This window comes from Molothrus ater, chromosome 1 (assembly GCF_012460135.2).
Source record: "Molothrus ater isolate BHLD 08-10-18 breed brown headed cowbird chromosome 1, BPBGC_Mater_1.1, whole genome shotgun sequence".
In the NCBI taxonomy this organism is placed as follows: domain Eukaryota; kingdom Metazoa; phylum Chordata; class Aves; order Passeriformes; family Icteridae; genus Molothrus; species Molothrus ater.
Window position 1 is genome coordinate 94720206 of NC_050478.2, and position 16941 is coordinate 94737146.

The 16941-nt window shown below is 39.4% G+C and overlaps 1 protein-coding gene across 2 annotated transcripts in view; it reads right to left on the reverse strand.

The window, feature by feature from the left end:
- Positions 1 to 3192: 3192 nt before the first annotated feature.
- Positions 3193 to 16941, reverse strand: part of ZNF407 (zinc finger protein 407) — a 335063-nt gene continuing 321314 nt past the window's right edge. For both annotated transcript variants that reach the window (XM_036406756.2, XM_036406755.1), the window contains exon 9: positions 3193 to 5747. In XM_036406756.2, the coding sequence (XP_036262649.1) occupies positions 4396 to 5747 (1352 nt within the window). In that variant the 3' untranslated portion in view covers positions 3193 to 4395. The remainder of the gene's footprint in view (positions 5748 to 16941) is intronic.

The window sequence follows — 16941 nt, forward strand, 5'->3', positions numbered from 1 at the left end:
CATCCCCACTTGTAGAGCAGCCTCGGTCCCTCCCCCATCTCCCTCTGTCTCTCTGCCCTTTCTTTCTCTCCAATTATAAACCAGCACCAGGTTTTCTCATCAGCCATCTCCATGTCTCCAAATGGCTTTTCAGTGTCAGGCCTATCAGGAAATTAACTCATCATGCAGTGACAGCTGCTAATTTTTTCCCCTTACATGTCAGATGGATCGCCTGCTGAAGCTAATAATGAATCACCAATCCCTGATTAGAAGGTGCTTCCGAAACATATAACTGCCATCTGAGCTAACTTTTTTCTTCATATAAAATGATATCACCCTAGAGGAGCAGAAAACGAATTGTATTCTTCAACAAGATAGAACGGGGGTAGCCTGTTTGAGTGAGCCACACACTATCTTAAATTATGGGCTAATATTGCTCAGTAAAATAAGTGAAATCTCACAGCTCTTCTGTTTTGCCAAATGAATGACCTTTTTTTTTTTTCTGTTACTTAATCCCCTCACTTATTCAACTTAGTTTCAAATTTCAATCTTCACTCTTCCCTCTTTATTCTGTTTACAGCTTTTTTGCTCAGGAAGCCTACTGAGAAGGGTAAGTTGGAGAAAAGCCCCAGAGGTTGCTTTATGAGACCTCTGCCTACCTTGTACAGCTCCAGCCCCATCTCTCAATCTCCAGGATTTTCTGAAGGGGACTCACCTGCATTTCAAGTGCAGGTCCAGCTCAGGGCCAGCCCGAGGCACAGGAACTTTTAACACAGATACTCCTACAAGCTTTTACATGAGCTGAATCCACTCTCCATGAAAATCACAAATGTATTTCTTCTGAGACTCAGAGCTAACACTCCTGGTATTAAGGCAGCATTTATAAATGACAGCAGTGCTTGCAGGACTATGCACAATCCACATGTGCATAAGCACAGCACATCAACTCCCTGGCTCATCTCACTTCCACAGTGGAGTGCAGCTGCGAGTCAGGCAGAATGGTGTGTTGCTGTGGGCCTTTTAGGTGATGCTGGGTTTTGGGTTCTTTTATTTTGTTTTTGTTATAGGAAATATTTCTCTAAATATTGTTTCCAGCTATGTCTTATCTCCCATTTTTCCCCAAAGATGGACCCTGAATTCAGAGGCCAGGATACACTGCCTTAGGAAGTGTGTATCTGATTCTTAAGAAAAGGAGGGTGAAACTGCTTGCTGGAAATATCTTTCTCTGTCTTCATTTAAAATTTTTGGTTCACTTTTGGTGGGGTTTGTTTTGGCTTAGTTGTATTTTTTTTTGGTCTCTTTTTGGTCTGCTTTTTATTTTATTTATTATTTATCTATTTTCCTCCTCCATACTAGTTCCATGGTTCTTAAATACTTACATTTTTACCTGTTTGGCATTGTCACAGTATAATCCAACTTCATTAATGCTTATTCAGAATGAATAACAAGGAGAAAATTAGGCCAATGGCTTTGGCAGTCAGAACATCAGGAAGCAACTGACTGACATGGGAATACTGCCCCCTCAACAATCACTTCCATTACAGCACAGCCCTTGAATTCTCCGGAGACAGGCACCTGAAGGTATTCAAACCAAACAGCAAAACACACTTGTAGGGAATGGCAGCCTGGGCTGGGCATCTTCCTAAATCCACCACACAAGTTCTGTGAGGCTCCCACACTGGATACAGCCCCAGCAGCTTCTGAGCCTGCTCCCAGACATGTCACAGGTGCCTCACCACCTCCATGCATGGCTCTTGTAGGCTCAGGGCTTTTTCAGGTGCTGCTCTACTCTAAGTGCCTCCCTCTGCTGCCTAATCTTCCCTGCTCTCCAAGGCAGAAGGCGTGGGAATGCTTGGAAGATCCATAGAAGAATCCAGCTCATCTCCTCCCAGGTTATGATCGGGGACAATGCCAGGAGCTCTGGCACAGGAGGGAGACAAATGCCAGAGATGTTTCCTAGGTGCTGGAAGAGACCTGCCATAGCCTCAGCTGTCAGTGTACGGCAGAGAGCATTTTAGCACGGGGTTGAGACAGTCCATGGAGTCCTTAAGCAGGATGACAGCACAGGAACGAATGTCATCCTTGATTTCTAACGTTACATTTGTAGGGCACTAATAAGTTAACTTTAAAGTGCACATTCGAAAGAAGAAAAAAAAAAAGGCCCTAGGAAAATATTAGCTCTCCTGATCAGACTGCACTCAGAGAAAAGTATTGTTAACCTGAGCTCCCAGGTAATTACAGCACATGGTAGGTTAGAGAATCCTTTCCAGTGCTCCCAAGCACAGGAACATCTACCACTGGGGCTTTTTTTTTTATGCAAAGGTCTGCTCTTTTCATTGTGCATACAATGTGATTGCTGGTTTGACACTGCAGGCTACACTGGTTTTATGAAGGATTAAATGCCACCTGAGACATATTTATCCTAAATAAATCACAAATGGTAAACTGCAGCATGTCAGTGTCAACACCCTGTACTGCAGCAGAAAGGTTAGCCATACAGGACTAAGCACAGCGAGGAATTAGCATCCAAGCTGCAAGACCACAGGGCTACAGTTAACAGGAGAAATGATCAAGAAGAAATATTTCCACTGAAAAACATTCAGTTTTTTGAACATCTGTGAGAGTCTTGCAGAGGGCCATCATTTTGTAAAGGTCACCTTTTTCCTGATAACAAACGGGAGTTGATCCTGTCACTGTTTGCTGAAGACAGTATTTAAGAGTAAGTGAACAGCCTGTCACTTTTAAGAAAGATGAGCAAGTCAAACTCGCCTAATTATGAATCTTGATGTCTAACTTGAAAATTACTTTTTTGGGGGTTTGACAAAGACACAACCTCAACTCTTGGAAAATAACAAAATTTGAAAAATAATAATAATAAGAGATGAAGAGGCAGCAGGATCTTATAGCCCCAGAATGAAGCACCTTTTCTCAGCAGCCCTATGAGAAAATACATTTTTAAACAGTTGCTTCAGGAAGGAACTATTGTTTTACCCCACCCCAACTTTCTTACAGTTGATAATTTTAAGATATTAAACATGATAGGAAACCCAGTTATCTCTAGAGTCAGCATGGCTTATACCCTAAACACTTACACAATTATATTAAGCATGCATGAGGCACACTTCAGAAATTAGATTCTTTTATCTTTATCTATCTAGCAAGCTAGAGAAAGGAGAAGAGAAAAGAGAAAATGCACAGACTTAACAGATAGCATTCGTTTGCTCCTGCTGAATGCCAGTTCTGTTTATTGTTTAATATTAAAAATCATGATGCTTCATTTTAATGCTAACATTTTATTTGAAAGACAAAAAAAAATCCCCAAACCTTGCCAGTTTATATTTTACAATTTTTCTAAAGAAACACAAGCAGTTTTATCATGAAACAAATCTTTTCAACATGAACTTGCATTGAACAATTGCAGTATATCCACAAGTAAATAACTGACATTCTGGACTAAGCAAGAAATACAAGGTCACCTTTTTTTTCCCCTACTTGTTAATGTCAATGTCAGAATTTTCTTTAAAAATCCTCCTAACATTTGAGACGTAGCTCACAAAATGAACTGCAAAATGGTATTTATATGAAGCACTAGTTTTAAGAAAAGCAAAACACTGACAGTGACAATACTTTTTTCAAAAAATGCACATTTCTTATGTAGGACTCTCATCTAAAATTAAGTGGAAGTTACAGGCATCAAGTTCTTCTTCCCAAATATGTATAATCAAGGATTTTCTGAAGTGTAGCTTTTCTGAGCTCTTCTTTAGGGAAAGTCTTATGTGTTACCATGAAAGAGTAAAGTACTATGAAAACTTTCATTTTAGATGCAAAAAAAAAAATCCGTATTTTGATGACATATTTTTAGCCAAGCATGTTTTAAAGTAAGATTTTAGAAAGCAAAATGTCACCTGTTCTACTTTAAAATGAAGAAGGGCACCCAATATCATATGTATGCTTACCTGTTCACCTTGTTATTGTGGGGTTTGTATTTTTTTGCATATTTATCTGTTCACAAAATGTACATATAAGTGCAATTATTTTACTCCTGTGATTATGTTATACAAAAATGACAGAAGGCAGGGAATTACCCTGAGATAAAACAACATTAAGACAAAAACATCAACAAAGAAAGCACTGAACAGAACAATTTCTACTTTGGGCAGGAGGCTTTTTATCCTGTTTTGTACCCTAGTAAGCTTGTTGTATAATAATCACATATAATAGTTCTTAGAGCTATTGTAACAAAATTGTATTATCCTCTTCAGTGAACTCCTCCTATTAGCAGGACATGTATTTGTTACCTGGTTTGGAGGAAGTTCTACTGAGAAGGCTTTACAGAAAGCGTTCCAGGAATACAGTGCCTCCATGATTCTGGTAATATCCAGCTCTGCTCTGCACCCAGCCTACGAGTGAAGCTCTTCACGCTTCCTGTACTTTGTTATAATCTCTCTGGCCCTGAATTACCTGTGAGCCACCCTCTGTATAAATGACCATGCTTGTTAACTGTTCTCTTGCTCTATCAGGGGCTACAGCTTCTGCTTTTATAGCAGTACCAGTCTGCAGAATATCTTGGGACCCAGCTGTCTCTATCACAGCGTGTGAGTACACACCAGGCTCATCCTGCATGTCTGGTGGCAATTCTGTGACAATGTAGTGTGTTGCACCTTCAGAGAAGTCACCATCAGAACCCTGAGCCATGGCTTGAGCTAATTCTTCACTGACAATGATCTGGGATATTTGCCCATCCGACTGCACTAAATCCATGTGTTCGCTCTGCACACTGAGTGTGTGGCTACCAGCTTCCTGCATTATTATCTGAGAACCTTCTCCAGCTACCATATGCACAGTCCCCTCCTCATTTACAATGACCTGGGTGACACCTTCTTTCATGAGCTGGTCGGCCGCAGCTGTGTCACACACAGCAAACTGCAACACTCCTTGCACCACGTTCTTGAAGGCAGCCTGAGCTCTCTCCTGAGATGCAATTATAGCCGATGGGTGCATGACCCGTGTCACTACTTCCATAGGTTTGGTATCTTCCTGAGTCTCCTGAACTTCATGGAACATTTGTATTTCTTGTCCCTCTGCATCGCTGGGAATGCTGGGCATCTCTGGGTTCGGCATTTGCAAGAAGTCTTTGTGACCAGACCTGCATCTGTCAAGGAGTTCAGATTTATTTTCTGCTTCACCCAGCTCAGTCACGGCACAAAGCAGGGCATCTAATGCTGAGGAGGACTCCGGAGGATGGACCGTAGCCTCAGAAGCATCTAAAACTTCCTGACGCATTATCTGCTGCAGCACTGTGCTGCTGGAGTCAGGAACTGCGTCGATTTGAACGGCCTCCTCCATGTCAGCTCCCGCTCCCTCAACCACCACCACCTGTGTGGCACCATCTGCCAACTGCTCCGTCAGGATCTGCTCAGGAACCACACTGCTCACGTGGGAGCCGTTCTGGTTTGTGGCTATCACTTGCCCGTCCTCCGTGATGTGCACCACCCTGGCCATCTGCCCCGCCATCGCCAGGGTCTGCAGGGTGGCTGCTGCCGTCTCTTCCACCGAAGCATCGATGGCGAAGTCACCGTCGTAACCTTGAATAATAATGAACTGCTGAACTTCCTCAGGGGAGTGGGGCTGTCTCCTGCTGCCCTGAAAGGCCTTCTCCTTCACGGGAGAAACCTCTCCCAGTGGTGCCGCGGTAAAAGGGCTCGTGGTTTCCACAAAGGTTGCTCCTTGCCCCTTCAGTCGGCACTCATAGGACTTGGACACAATGCCTGCAAGACAAAATATGCTGTTAATAGGGTATCATGGCAAGTATCAGTTCATTACTTTAACAAATTGTAGCTTAAATGGAAAAAAATTCCCTGACAATTTTTAGATTTCATTGACAGAAAACATAGATAAAATGAGCAAATGAACAAAACCAATTTGCATGTTTTCCAAATAACATATTTACAGGTTGAAATAATTGCTGAGTGTAACAATGCTGCAGCTTATTAACAATTTAAATTTGATTTCAAAAATATTCTGTATTAAAAAAAGCCCAGATAAATGCAGTATACAGTTAAAAGCCATGTCTTTTACAGAAGAACCTATTGGTGATACTTTGGTACTTCAGTAATGAATTCTTGGATTGTATATTACATCAAACATAACTTGGTGTGAGAAACGGTGGCTGATTTTCTTAATACCCTGCTATTGATGGTGAGGTCATTGCCATGCTGTCATTTTGATGTCATTGTCTCCCCTTTCCTTTTCCACCCAGCATCTTCTCCAGCTCATGTGATTGACTTAGTCACTCACCCAGTTACCTGGTGAAAACACTTGGTAGTTTTCTTACCCTAAGTAGGATATTCTATAAAATCTAACCCAGAGACCCCCCAATTAAATATCTTAATTATTTCTGCACTAAATCAATTAACAAACTATAATACTTGTAACCTCCATATTCCAGCTGCTTGCTGTGCCACCCAGTTTGGTTTTGTGTCATTGAAGATTTCCTTCTCAATTCTCACCACTAACAACAAAGCTTCAGCAAGGCAAATGGTGCCTAAGGCTGTACAAATTCAAGGCCATCACTCTCCAAGCATGGCCTACATATTTGTGGGAAGACATAAAGGAGACGACCTTGTGGCCAGCTTTGTGGATGTCCACAGGAGGACAGCTTTATCCCTCCCTGTCTTCCCATGGCAGTGCCTGGGTGCTTCCAGAAGCACCCAGGAAGCTCCTCCATGTGCTGGGAGCAAGGTGTGGGAGACAACCAGTGCACACAGAGAGAAGAGTGGGTGCTGGACATTGCAAACAAGGTGAGGGTCTAATGGCAGATGGGCCTTGGGAAGGCTGATTTAGTCCATGCTGCTGAAACTACCCATATCCACACTCCAGTTTAAATTCACCTACACAAACTGAAATCACATCTCTGGAATAACAGATGTAGCTTCTTACCACTGACACAAATAGATATGCCATGGCTTGCTTGGCATAAAAGCAGGCAAGAAAAAAAAGCAACACTTAAAGTGAAATTTCAGACTAGCACTGTACTTTCCAAGCCAGTTCTAGTGAACAATGTGCTTCATTGAACTCAAGAGACCAAGAAAATTATACTAAAGCTGGTCTAAGGGGGCTCTTTCATTTCAAAGCATAGACCTGTCAGACCCTGATCCCACAGAGAATTAAAATGGGCTCTAAAAAACAGACTCATTTGCTTAAAGGTAAAGTTCACATGTAGAAGCTGATTTACTCCAAGACTGAATTGGCGCCTTGCAGACTCTAGCAACTTGCTATATTAAGGTGCATATCAAGCTAAAATTCCAAAATAACATCAATAATTAAAAGACTGAGGTCTTATACTAGTATCTATCTATCTATCTATCTATCTATCTATCTATCTATCTATCTATCTATCTATCTATCTATCCATCCATCCATCCATCCATCCATCCATCCATCCTTTTTTCAATTACAGAGCTTCTGGCAGAGAACTGTACTGTGAAGCACAAAGAAGTAATTTTGTCAAGCTGAAAGGCTGCAAATCACCTTCACAAGTCTAAACTGCCGCCATACAACTTCCTTATTCCCAGTTTGCAAGGCAGGTTTTTTCTTTTCTTTGGAATAGAAAATTAACAATTTAAACCATTAGAGTGTTTACAGGTGATGCTGCATAAAAAACTGGCCCATGCAATTGAAGTACACTTTGTCAGGTATAAGCACGAAGTAAGCTTACTGCGGTATACAACTGGTTCTTATTCCCACTTTTCCTGTGCTCTCTGTAGGCACTGACATTCACATGACCCCCAAAAAACCAGAAAAGTAGGAAGGGGAAATCAACATAAAATGACAATTATCCTCCACATTTTGTAATAGAGTATAAGTAATTAATTCTCTCAGGAATCTTGCTTTGTTGACAAGATAAAAGAGGAGCCTGGCAATGATGTGGCACAAAATCAAAATAACTCCACAAACCATGCATTTTCCACTGGATTTCAAAATCAAAATAACTCTACAGTGATAATTTTCACATGCACATACACTAAAATCATGACATCTTTCTCCAAAGATCATAATAATTTATGTACAGGACACAGCATCAGTGTATTGAGGAGAAGCTCTGGTCTGGGGAAGGGAAAGAAAAAGGAAATTCACCCTGTTTTCATCTCCTGAAATAAATGCCATGCCTGTGAATCTATGCAACTCCAGTCTTTACTGTGCAATTGAATGGGAAGTCTCCTGGGTGAAGAGCTATCCGGTGAATTCCTCGCAGCACTGATAATTATGCCACTCTGACTGCTTACTTAATCTATTTGAATCCAGAGGTGAGTTAAGCCACTTCCTGACCATTAAAGTAAACTACATGGGTAAATACTGCTGTCACTAAGGGGTGTGATGAAGCTTAACTACACCAACATCTTAACCTCAGCTCAGTGCAACCCCAGCTATTCCATCACAGTTCATAAATGCGATTGCAGGTCCATCTTTTGATTCAGCAATTTAATAACTTCGAGTGCTGTCAGTACTGCTTTGAAAAATGGCTCCTATAAAATGTAACAGCCTCAATCAGATTGTAAAAGATTCACCCACTGAAGATTCTTCCATTTCAACTATAATGAATTAATGTTGAGCTGTGTAGAAGTTCAAGTGTCATTTAAACTAATGTGAATCTACTGTAACTTTAAATTTTAACTGGACTATGACCAAGAATTTACTGGGAACATCAACATCAATTTTAGTGATTTTTCATGGTAAATATGAATTGCAGATTTTACTGGTTTTCTTTTGTTTCAACAGTGAAAAGGCAAGTAGGGAAGATATTTAGAAAACAACAGATTTTGAGGCTTAGCTGCTATTCTTATAATGAAGCACTGGAATCCAACACAACATTTGTAGGAATTTTTATGTATTTAAGGAAGGTGTCACATTATTGGACAGTATGTAGCAACAAACCATGTTGTCCCAGTAAACCCAGCCTGCCTCTTTCCCCCTCTTAACAGTTAAAGAGAAGGGGTAAGTGTTGGCTGACAGGGCAAACATAAGCTGCAATACAAGCCCACATTAATATTGGGAAAAGTGGACTTGTTGCTGATTGCATGTCATTGCAAATTAAAAAGATACACAAATAGGCATTAAAATGACAAAATATAATTATACAAGAGCTCATATTCAGACAATTTGTAAGGAGGTGTTTCATATCTAGGGGTGCAATGATCAGAGAATTGGTTTCTTTCCAAGAAGTCTGTCATTTCAGACGAGCCATTATTTATCAGTTGGAGTCCTGAGCGACTGTTAGTTTTTTATTTGAAAATGTCAGGACATTTTAGACATTAAATCCATATTCACAGGTTATTTTAATTCTCTGAGACCACAAACTCCTGAAATAGGGCTAAAAGAAATGCTTTGATGTTTAATGTGTGTCTGGGAAACTAGAAATAGGGCTTAGTACCTTTTCCCCTCTCTCCTACTCAATACCTGACTTCCTTTTGTGTGTCTGTTTTATTCCTTTGTTACTGTCATCATTTGTTCCCTGCAGAATAAATACCTTATTCTTTTGTTAAGCTTACATTTAATTAAAATGTACAGGATTTGTGCAGTAAACTCGAATGAAACAAATAAAACAAGGGCCCCCTCTCTTGAAGGCATGCGTTGTGAATGAAAAATGTCATTACAGACTAAAAAATTTTGCAGTAAACAGGGCCTACAGAGAGAAGTTTCCCCCGTAATGACATCCATAAAATACACAAATGGCACTTTTAGTACCATCCTGAATATGGCATTTTCTGTGCTCTACACACAATCTAAATGGTTTGATCATAGAGCATAATACTCCATTGGGTTTATAGAACAATCAATGTTCCATAAAATGATGTATTTATCCAATAGTAGGCTCAGCAGTTACTGGTGTATGACATTGTAGGACACTGGCTTTGTACTGTTCAGCAGCACACATGCTGGCTGTAAAACTTATCTAACACTACTTCAACAACTTCATCTCATCTGTGTCAAGTAATTTGTTGAAGCCTCAGCTTGGTTTAAAAAAACTTGTAATAAAAATTCATAGAATTTTCAGGAGAATGAAAGCTGATGACAATAGAAAGGTCACATTGTGGCGCCACTCGTGAGGTCGGGGGTCAGCTGCAGTTCTAAAACAGAAAGTAGATTTCATGCATCGTGTAGCAGATAAAGATGGCATTAAGGAGACTTGTCTCAGAAAGAAACGCGCAACGCGTGAGGAAAGCCTGGGCTAATATTATATGTAAAGCACCACCTTGCTCTCAGCCAGAAGCCTCTTTAGAATTCTAATCCTTCCCCAAAACTTGCAGCAAGCGGCTGTGTGTGGTGAGGCTGGGCTGAGGACATCCTTCACAAGGAGCACCTTTAGGACAAAGCAGTAAGTCATAAATGAAATAATCTATTATGACGACGGAAATGAACTGCATTTACACAGCTAGCTTAAAACAGCTATTTTTCCTTTTCTGTAAAAGTTCTAGGAGGTCTGATTTATAGTACCCTATTCAGCAACACTTAATTTTTCATACTTTGGTCATTAGGTATATTATTTATTGACACAAACAAACATTTCGTATCTGACAAAATGCAACGAATATTAAATAATGTGAGTGCAAAGAAACATCTTTTCCTTCAATTAAATGCAACCTGTAAGGAATTTAAAAGATTTTTAAAAATCACCTTATGTCCAACATCACTTGAACAAGCTAGTGATTTTCTTATTTTAGAAGTTACATGGCAGCAATACAATATTTTGAATGGTACAGTAAGTCCACTTTTCCAATTCATAAAGTAATATAACTTATGCCTTGATCAAGTTACAAGTTTCTGCTATGTTTTCATTCAATTGTTTTTGTAATGATCTACCTCTACTTCAATTAATTAAGTACAGTCTAAGAACTGTGGCATAATTTGGGATTTCCCTGATTTTCAGAGGCCATAATAATAAGATGCATTTTTCAGATGTCTGTTCCTAGACATCTACAATAGTACAAACTATTCTTTATCATTTGCAAGGCTTTTATGTGCAAGCAATGTACGGGTCAGCATTTTTTAAACCAGCTAGTTAAGCTACTAAATAAGAGATTGTGAAGGCTCATTCATGTCTTCTGCTGAAGGAAAGAAAATATGATAGGTCAAACTGAGAAGTGAAATAAATCAGCAACCCAAAATGGCCCTGTTACAGCTATTATGTCCACAAAGGCAGCAAATATTTGTAAAGCAATACAAATAAGTATACCTATAGGGGACTTTACCATCTCCCTAAAAGACATAAAAAAATTCCACCATTGACACAAATTACGTAAATCTCAAGAGAAACCAATACAACAAGGCTTTATTCCCCCCCTCCTTTCAATATATTACTGAAAAAAAGCCCAACCAAAAAAAATCCCAAATAATGTTCATAGTTTATTTTATAATTAAAAATCCAGTAATGTCATGTTTCAATGTTGAAACTCAAAACAGCCTTAGCTTCTAGTTTTGTCCTTAACCATTTAATCATGTTTGGAAACTTCAAGGTCTTCTAGGAAGTGCTTAAATAAAGGATGAAGTTTTAACATTTCAGGTATCTTAAAAAGCAGCAGATATCCTTTAGCTTTCAAAAATGTGAAAGAAAGTACTCTTGTAATATTTTTTCTTTTGAAAAACAGACTGAAATTTCCTGCTTGCTATTTTTACCTTCCACACCTCACAGAACTATGTCAACGGCCACAAAAAGACACAAAAGAAAAAGACAACCACCAAATTAAATACCCAAGCTGTTCAGTTAGGGTGTTTAGGCAGTTTGTTTGGTTTGGTTTGGTTTAGTTGCCCTTCAGTGTCTAATTAACCTTCGGGAAAAGGCCTTCTCTAGGAAAAATTTCAGTTTCTCATGTCCTGCACTCAAGGTCAAAAATGAATGTTACAGAGCCCAGTGTTACAGATGGAAAGCAAATAAAAAATATACATACCAAAATTCCCACTGATCATGGCAAACATGTACAGTGTTAACATGCAGAATTTACAGCTGCCTAACCTGCAGAGTAACTGGTTTACTCGCGAACCACTTTTCTCTTTACCTGTTTGCCACCATGCAGGCTGCTCCTCTCAACTCTGATGTGTGAGCAAAAGCCTCTCTGTGGCATATGCAGCAATTACCTACACGGGCAAGCAGCATCAGGAATGTATCTGGAGTATTTCAGCTATGTCTTACAGTGCAATTTAGCAGCTTGAGATGAGGATAGCCAGTCTGGACATTTCTTGGCAGTCCAGCTTCAAAGACTACTCTGCCCCTCAGTTTGGGAACAACTGACATTGATGATACTCGGATGCACTCTTTCTGTTTTATCCCCTGCAGTGCAAATGGAGAGTGCATTTTTAGCACTTCTAAATCAGAATCCCAATTTCAAGGAGTTCTGGTTGCGCTTGGTCAAACCAGAGATTTCTGCTTCCTAGGCAGACAGAACACATAATATAATATGAAAAATAATACCCTAATATGAGAAAAATCAGGGGGAAAAGCCCCCCAAGCTCTGCTCATAGGGAAAATGATCTGGATTTCTGAAATAGGTCTAGTCCCAAGCACTAATGGCTTTGTCAAAAAAAAGGGGAAATTGTTATCTCAGCAGAAGTTTTTGTTTTCCAAGAATATATCCATTCAGATCTTGGTTTTATAAACATTTATTTATCAAGCGTAGTGCTTACTGCCATAGTTAGCCTCAATAGTCTCAAAGGGACTCAACATGGTTGCTTGCATTATGCATTGTGTTTGCATAATCAGGCCCCTGGGATTAACAATTCTGAAAATGGCTGGCCTTCCCTAACGTTTGATGTACATATATGAAAAAAAGAGAACAGACACTTGTAAGGGATACCCAAAATAAAACATCATGCTATTAAATGATCAAGCAGAAATTATATTCTTCCGCATACCTATCAACTATGAGTATCATGATTCTCTGTATTTATCTATTCTGATTTATGCACCCTTTCAGTAAAAAAGAAGCACCTGTTCTTTGCTTGAGGGCACATCTCAACCCATTTAAAAAGCATAGCAGTTTTTAGGAGGAATGCTTGGGAGTAACTACAAATAGTAAGTTTCCCTAGTTCTTTTTGTTAGTTAAGACAGCAGAAACTACCATTTCAAATGTGATAGTCATATCTGTATTTCATTTATAAATTCAACTACGCTACAGCTATATTCATATCTTTCCAGAGTAAATTATGGGAAATAACCATTTGTCTTCATTGTAGACACTTTTGCATGTATAGTAAAAAACAAACCTCTATTCAATAACTGCACAGAGGCACCATTAAAATCAAATTTACAGTAAACAGAACCTGCAGCTGGGGTAAAACACTAACTGTTAGTATTTTAATTATCAGTGAAGCTTTCGGAGGTCTAACATCTGCTCATAGCCAAATGACAGCAGCTGCTTGTGTACACTTAAAACAACATGAATTTCTTCTATAAATATTAAAATGAATTGTATGTCGTGTGTTCATTGCGGCTATATTCCTATTAAGCTGTTTAAGTATACAGGGTATTCTGAACTTCTTTCTTGTGGCAAATTCATAAAGGGCTGACCTCCTCAAAAGAATGAGAGGCAAAGGCAGCAAAAATTCTTGAGTCTGTAAATTGAAAATGTTTAGAGACAGTACTGGAGGTCACCCTCTGCCAAGACACTGCTGGTAAATGCTAACAAAACATCAGCGTTAAGTTCTGATCATTGTGCACTACAGTAACTTCAAGGACAAGACTGCCCAGCATGCAAAGGAGGAGCATGTCAGGAGTCTAAGGGATGGCTTATATCAAAAGCTAATGCTCATCTACTAAGTGAAGCAATTAATACATTATCTTGGAAAAAAATACTCTGTTTCAATGTCCAAAACATTGGAGGAGATGAACGTGCTCTCTTTTGTGGACTTCACCAAAAGCATACTGGAATGATTCCTGATTAGCATGAATAGAAGCAATAAACTGCCATGAGGAAGGAACTATACTGGCTCAATATGAGATTTTGCTAAAAAAGGCAAGCTTCATAACTTAATTTTGCAGCTTTTTACCTAGGCACTGACATATAGTTGATATTTTCCTTTTAGTCTCTCACCAGCTTGGGAATACAGAAAAGAAAACTGGAGGAGGGACACACATTTAGTTAAGCTGTAGAGTCTGGCAGAGTGTGAGGAAGAGAGCATTACAACCAGTTTCAGAAGAAAACAAGGGAAAAGGCTTTTATAGTTTTCACTTTACAGGTTTTCAGCGGAGAAATGTCTGCTTCTTTGCTTTTACAACATCAAGTGTAACGCCAGTGGCAAATAATGTTTATGTATTTTCACAATAGACCTACAGCTCGAAAGGAGCACTACAATAATTTAGTCTGAAAGCTGTAGGTCATGCCAAACTGTGTTTTGGAGGAAACCCCAACACGATTAGACGCTTCAGCCTCATATGTGCAACCACAACACAGGATCAGCCCTGAGTACAGCTGTCTCCACAGAGGTACCTGGCTTAAGATGAAGGTGAATTAATTGTGAAGGCAGTTCCCAAACTTCTGACATCAGATTTCCCATCCCAAAAGTCAGTCTCAGTGCAAGATGACAACATATGAGGAGGAAGGAGCCCTATGGCTCGTTATAGGTGGGACAGTTCCAATGCAAAGGGCTTCCCCTTTGCTGCTCCTCACTCCTCCTGAGGCACTTGACAGCATCAAGGCTTACCATGTCCAAAGTGATGAGTGTCAGAAAACATGCTGATTTTTCACCTCAGAGTGTCACAGGCCTGGCAGTAATGCTGGGACTACTTAGGAAGCATGAAGCAGGGGTACTTGCTGGTTCTGGGAGGTTGGATAGATGGGTATATAGAGGCTGGAGAGATGGGTAAGTTTTAAGCCACTTTCAAGGGTCAAGTTCATTACAAAGTCTTCTTTTCATGATTCACCTCTGGTGAAGGATGGAAGCAGGATGTTTCCAAAATATCTTCAAAGGAAGAGCTGTTCGCGTAATTGACCCTTCTGCTGACAGAAATATCTTTTCAGTGCTACTGATAGAGTAGCACTTAAATGAACTGTCTTCCACTTCCAGTGCTAGAAAGCACAAGGCAGGACATAGGTAAAGCAAGACAGAAGGTACCAAAGCTGGTATTTCTGGGCTGTTACTGAACACTGTTGATGCAGGAACTGCAAGATGGTCTATGTGCCTGGGCTGCAGGGGAAATGCAAAGTAAACTGTTGAACTGCAGCTTTCCCAAAGGGCTCAGAACTTCCTTACCATGTTGCTTGCACTTGGCTGCTAAGTTGTGTGTTCAAGAGCTGAATAATTACTCTGTTGACAAGGCTACCTAAAGTGTTGTTTAACTAGAAGTAGAAATCAACAGCTTTTAGATGGCACAGGGAGCTAATACCAAACTGGAAGCGTTAACATCAATACAAAGAAAACCAGGATGTAGCATAAGTAAATAAGAAAATAATAATGCAACACCAAACTTGTGCTACTGCATACTAGCACTTGTGGAGAAAGTAAATATACAAAAATTATATTCAATGAGAGGCAAGTCCCTAGAGAAGTGTAATGCTGAAGAAATTTAAAAAATGACAGTGTTCATCAAATTACATATGAGTTTATGAAATGTAAAACAGGAAAAGAAAACAGGCCAAAGCAATTTTTAATTGCACATTTAAAAACACGTCTGCTGCACAATGTTCTGGTACAGATACAACTAAATTATGTATTGATCTTTCTAGAAGAGAGATCTTGACTAAAGAATATTCAGAATAGTGAAACAAGAACTATTAGAAGTCTGACTTGAATGGAAATATCGAAAGTTTAAGTGCAGATATTCTGGCTACATAATCTGCAAATGCTGGAGAGGGAGGAAAATTTTTGTCCCTATTCAATAAGCATAATCTTATTTTGATGAAACACTAGAATGTTCATGTCATTCTGCAGGAAGATGGTTAGACATGGTGAGAAATGGAAAGCCAATTCAGCTGCCTCATCCACTTTCAGGTGCCAGGGTGATGAAGCTCCCAGATGGAATAAATAGAGTGTACAGTAGTTAAGAGTATGACTTAACCCAGCTCATCACCATTTATACTGCGAATCCATACTATTCCAGTACAACTCAGTGAAAAGCAGCATAGGATTCTGCAGGAGCTACTCAGATAACTTTTGTAAACATCTCCATTCTGCACTCAAGTTCACTCAAGACTGTGGTGCCTTAAGTCTTAAAACCCAAAGAACTTGCAATGACTGTCAATCCTATGAAGTATGAATCCAAGTCAAATATGGACTAGTAAACAACCCCTGCCACTCTGTCAGGTCATCTCATTAGCTCTTTTGATTTTTTTCCTTCCTGAGACCCAACTTAGACTATGAAAAAAGTGAATATTTTAAAATTAAATAATGAGCATATTTATCTAAAATATTTTAAAATGCTACTTAGTTCTCAACTCTCAAAGCACTTGTTCAAAGATTTATTATCTATGTCTGTCTCCAACCGAAGACAAGTAATGCTTAAAACCATCCTAACTGAAAGACGTCAAGTGGTTGAAAACACCATGGTTCACTTGTCTGTAGCATGGTGCAGGCTACAGTGAATGCCATCATTCTGCTGTGAATGCCATCATACCTAGGACCTGGTACAGCACCCTTAGCCATAGCATAAATGAAACCAAGCACTTTTACTATTGCTGGAACTTAGTTCACATTTTTTGTACAGTAGACAAAATTTCAGAGGAATCCATCATCATTTCTATGAAAGCAGTAAAGCTTGGGATATCTGACAAAATGGAGACCAGATAACATCCCTACCAAAAAAAAAAAAAAAAAAACAACCAAAAACCAAAAAATAAAAAACCAAAAAACCCCAAACAAAAAACAAACCTCAGAAGACTGAAGCGAGATACCTGGAAGATCTGATTTTCAAAACCACTAAGAAACTAACAGCTCCTGCTGACACTTTTGTTAAAAGGTTATTTCAGCTACCTC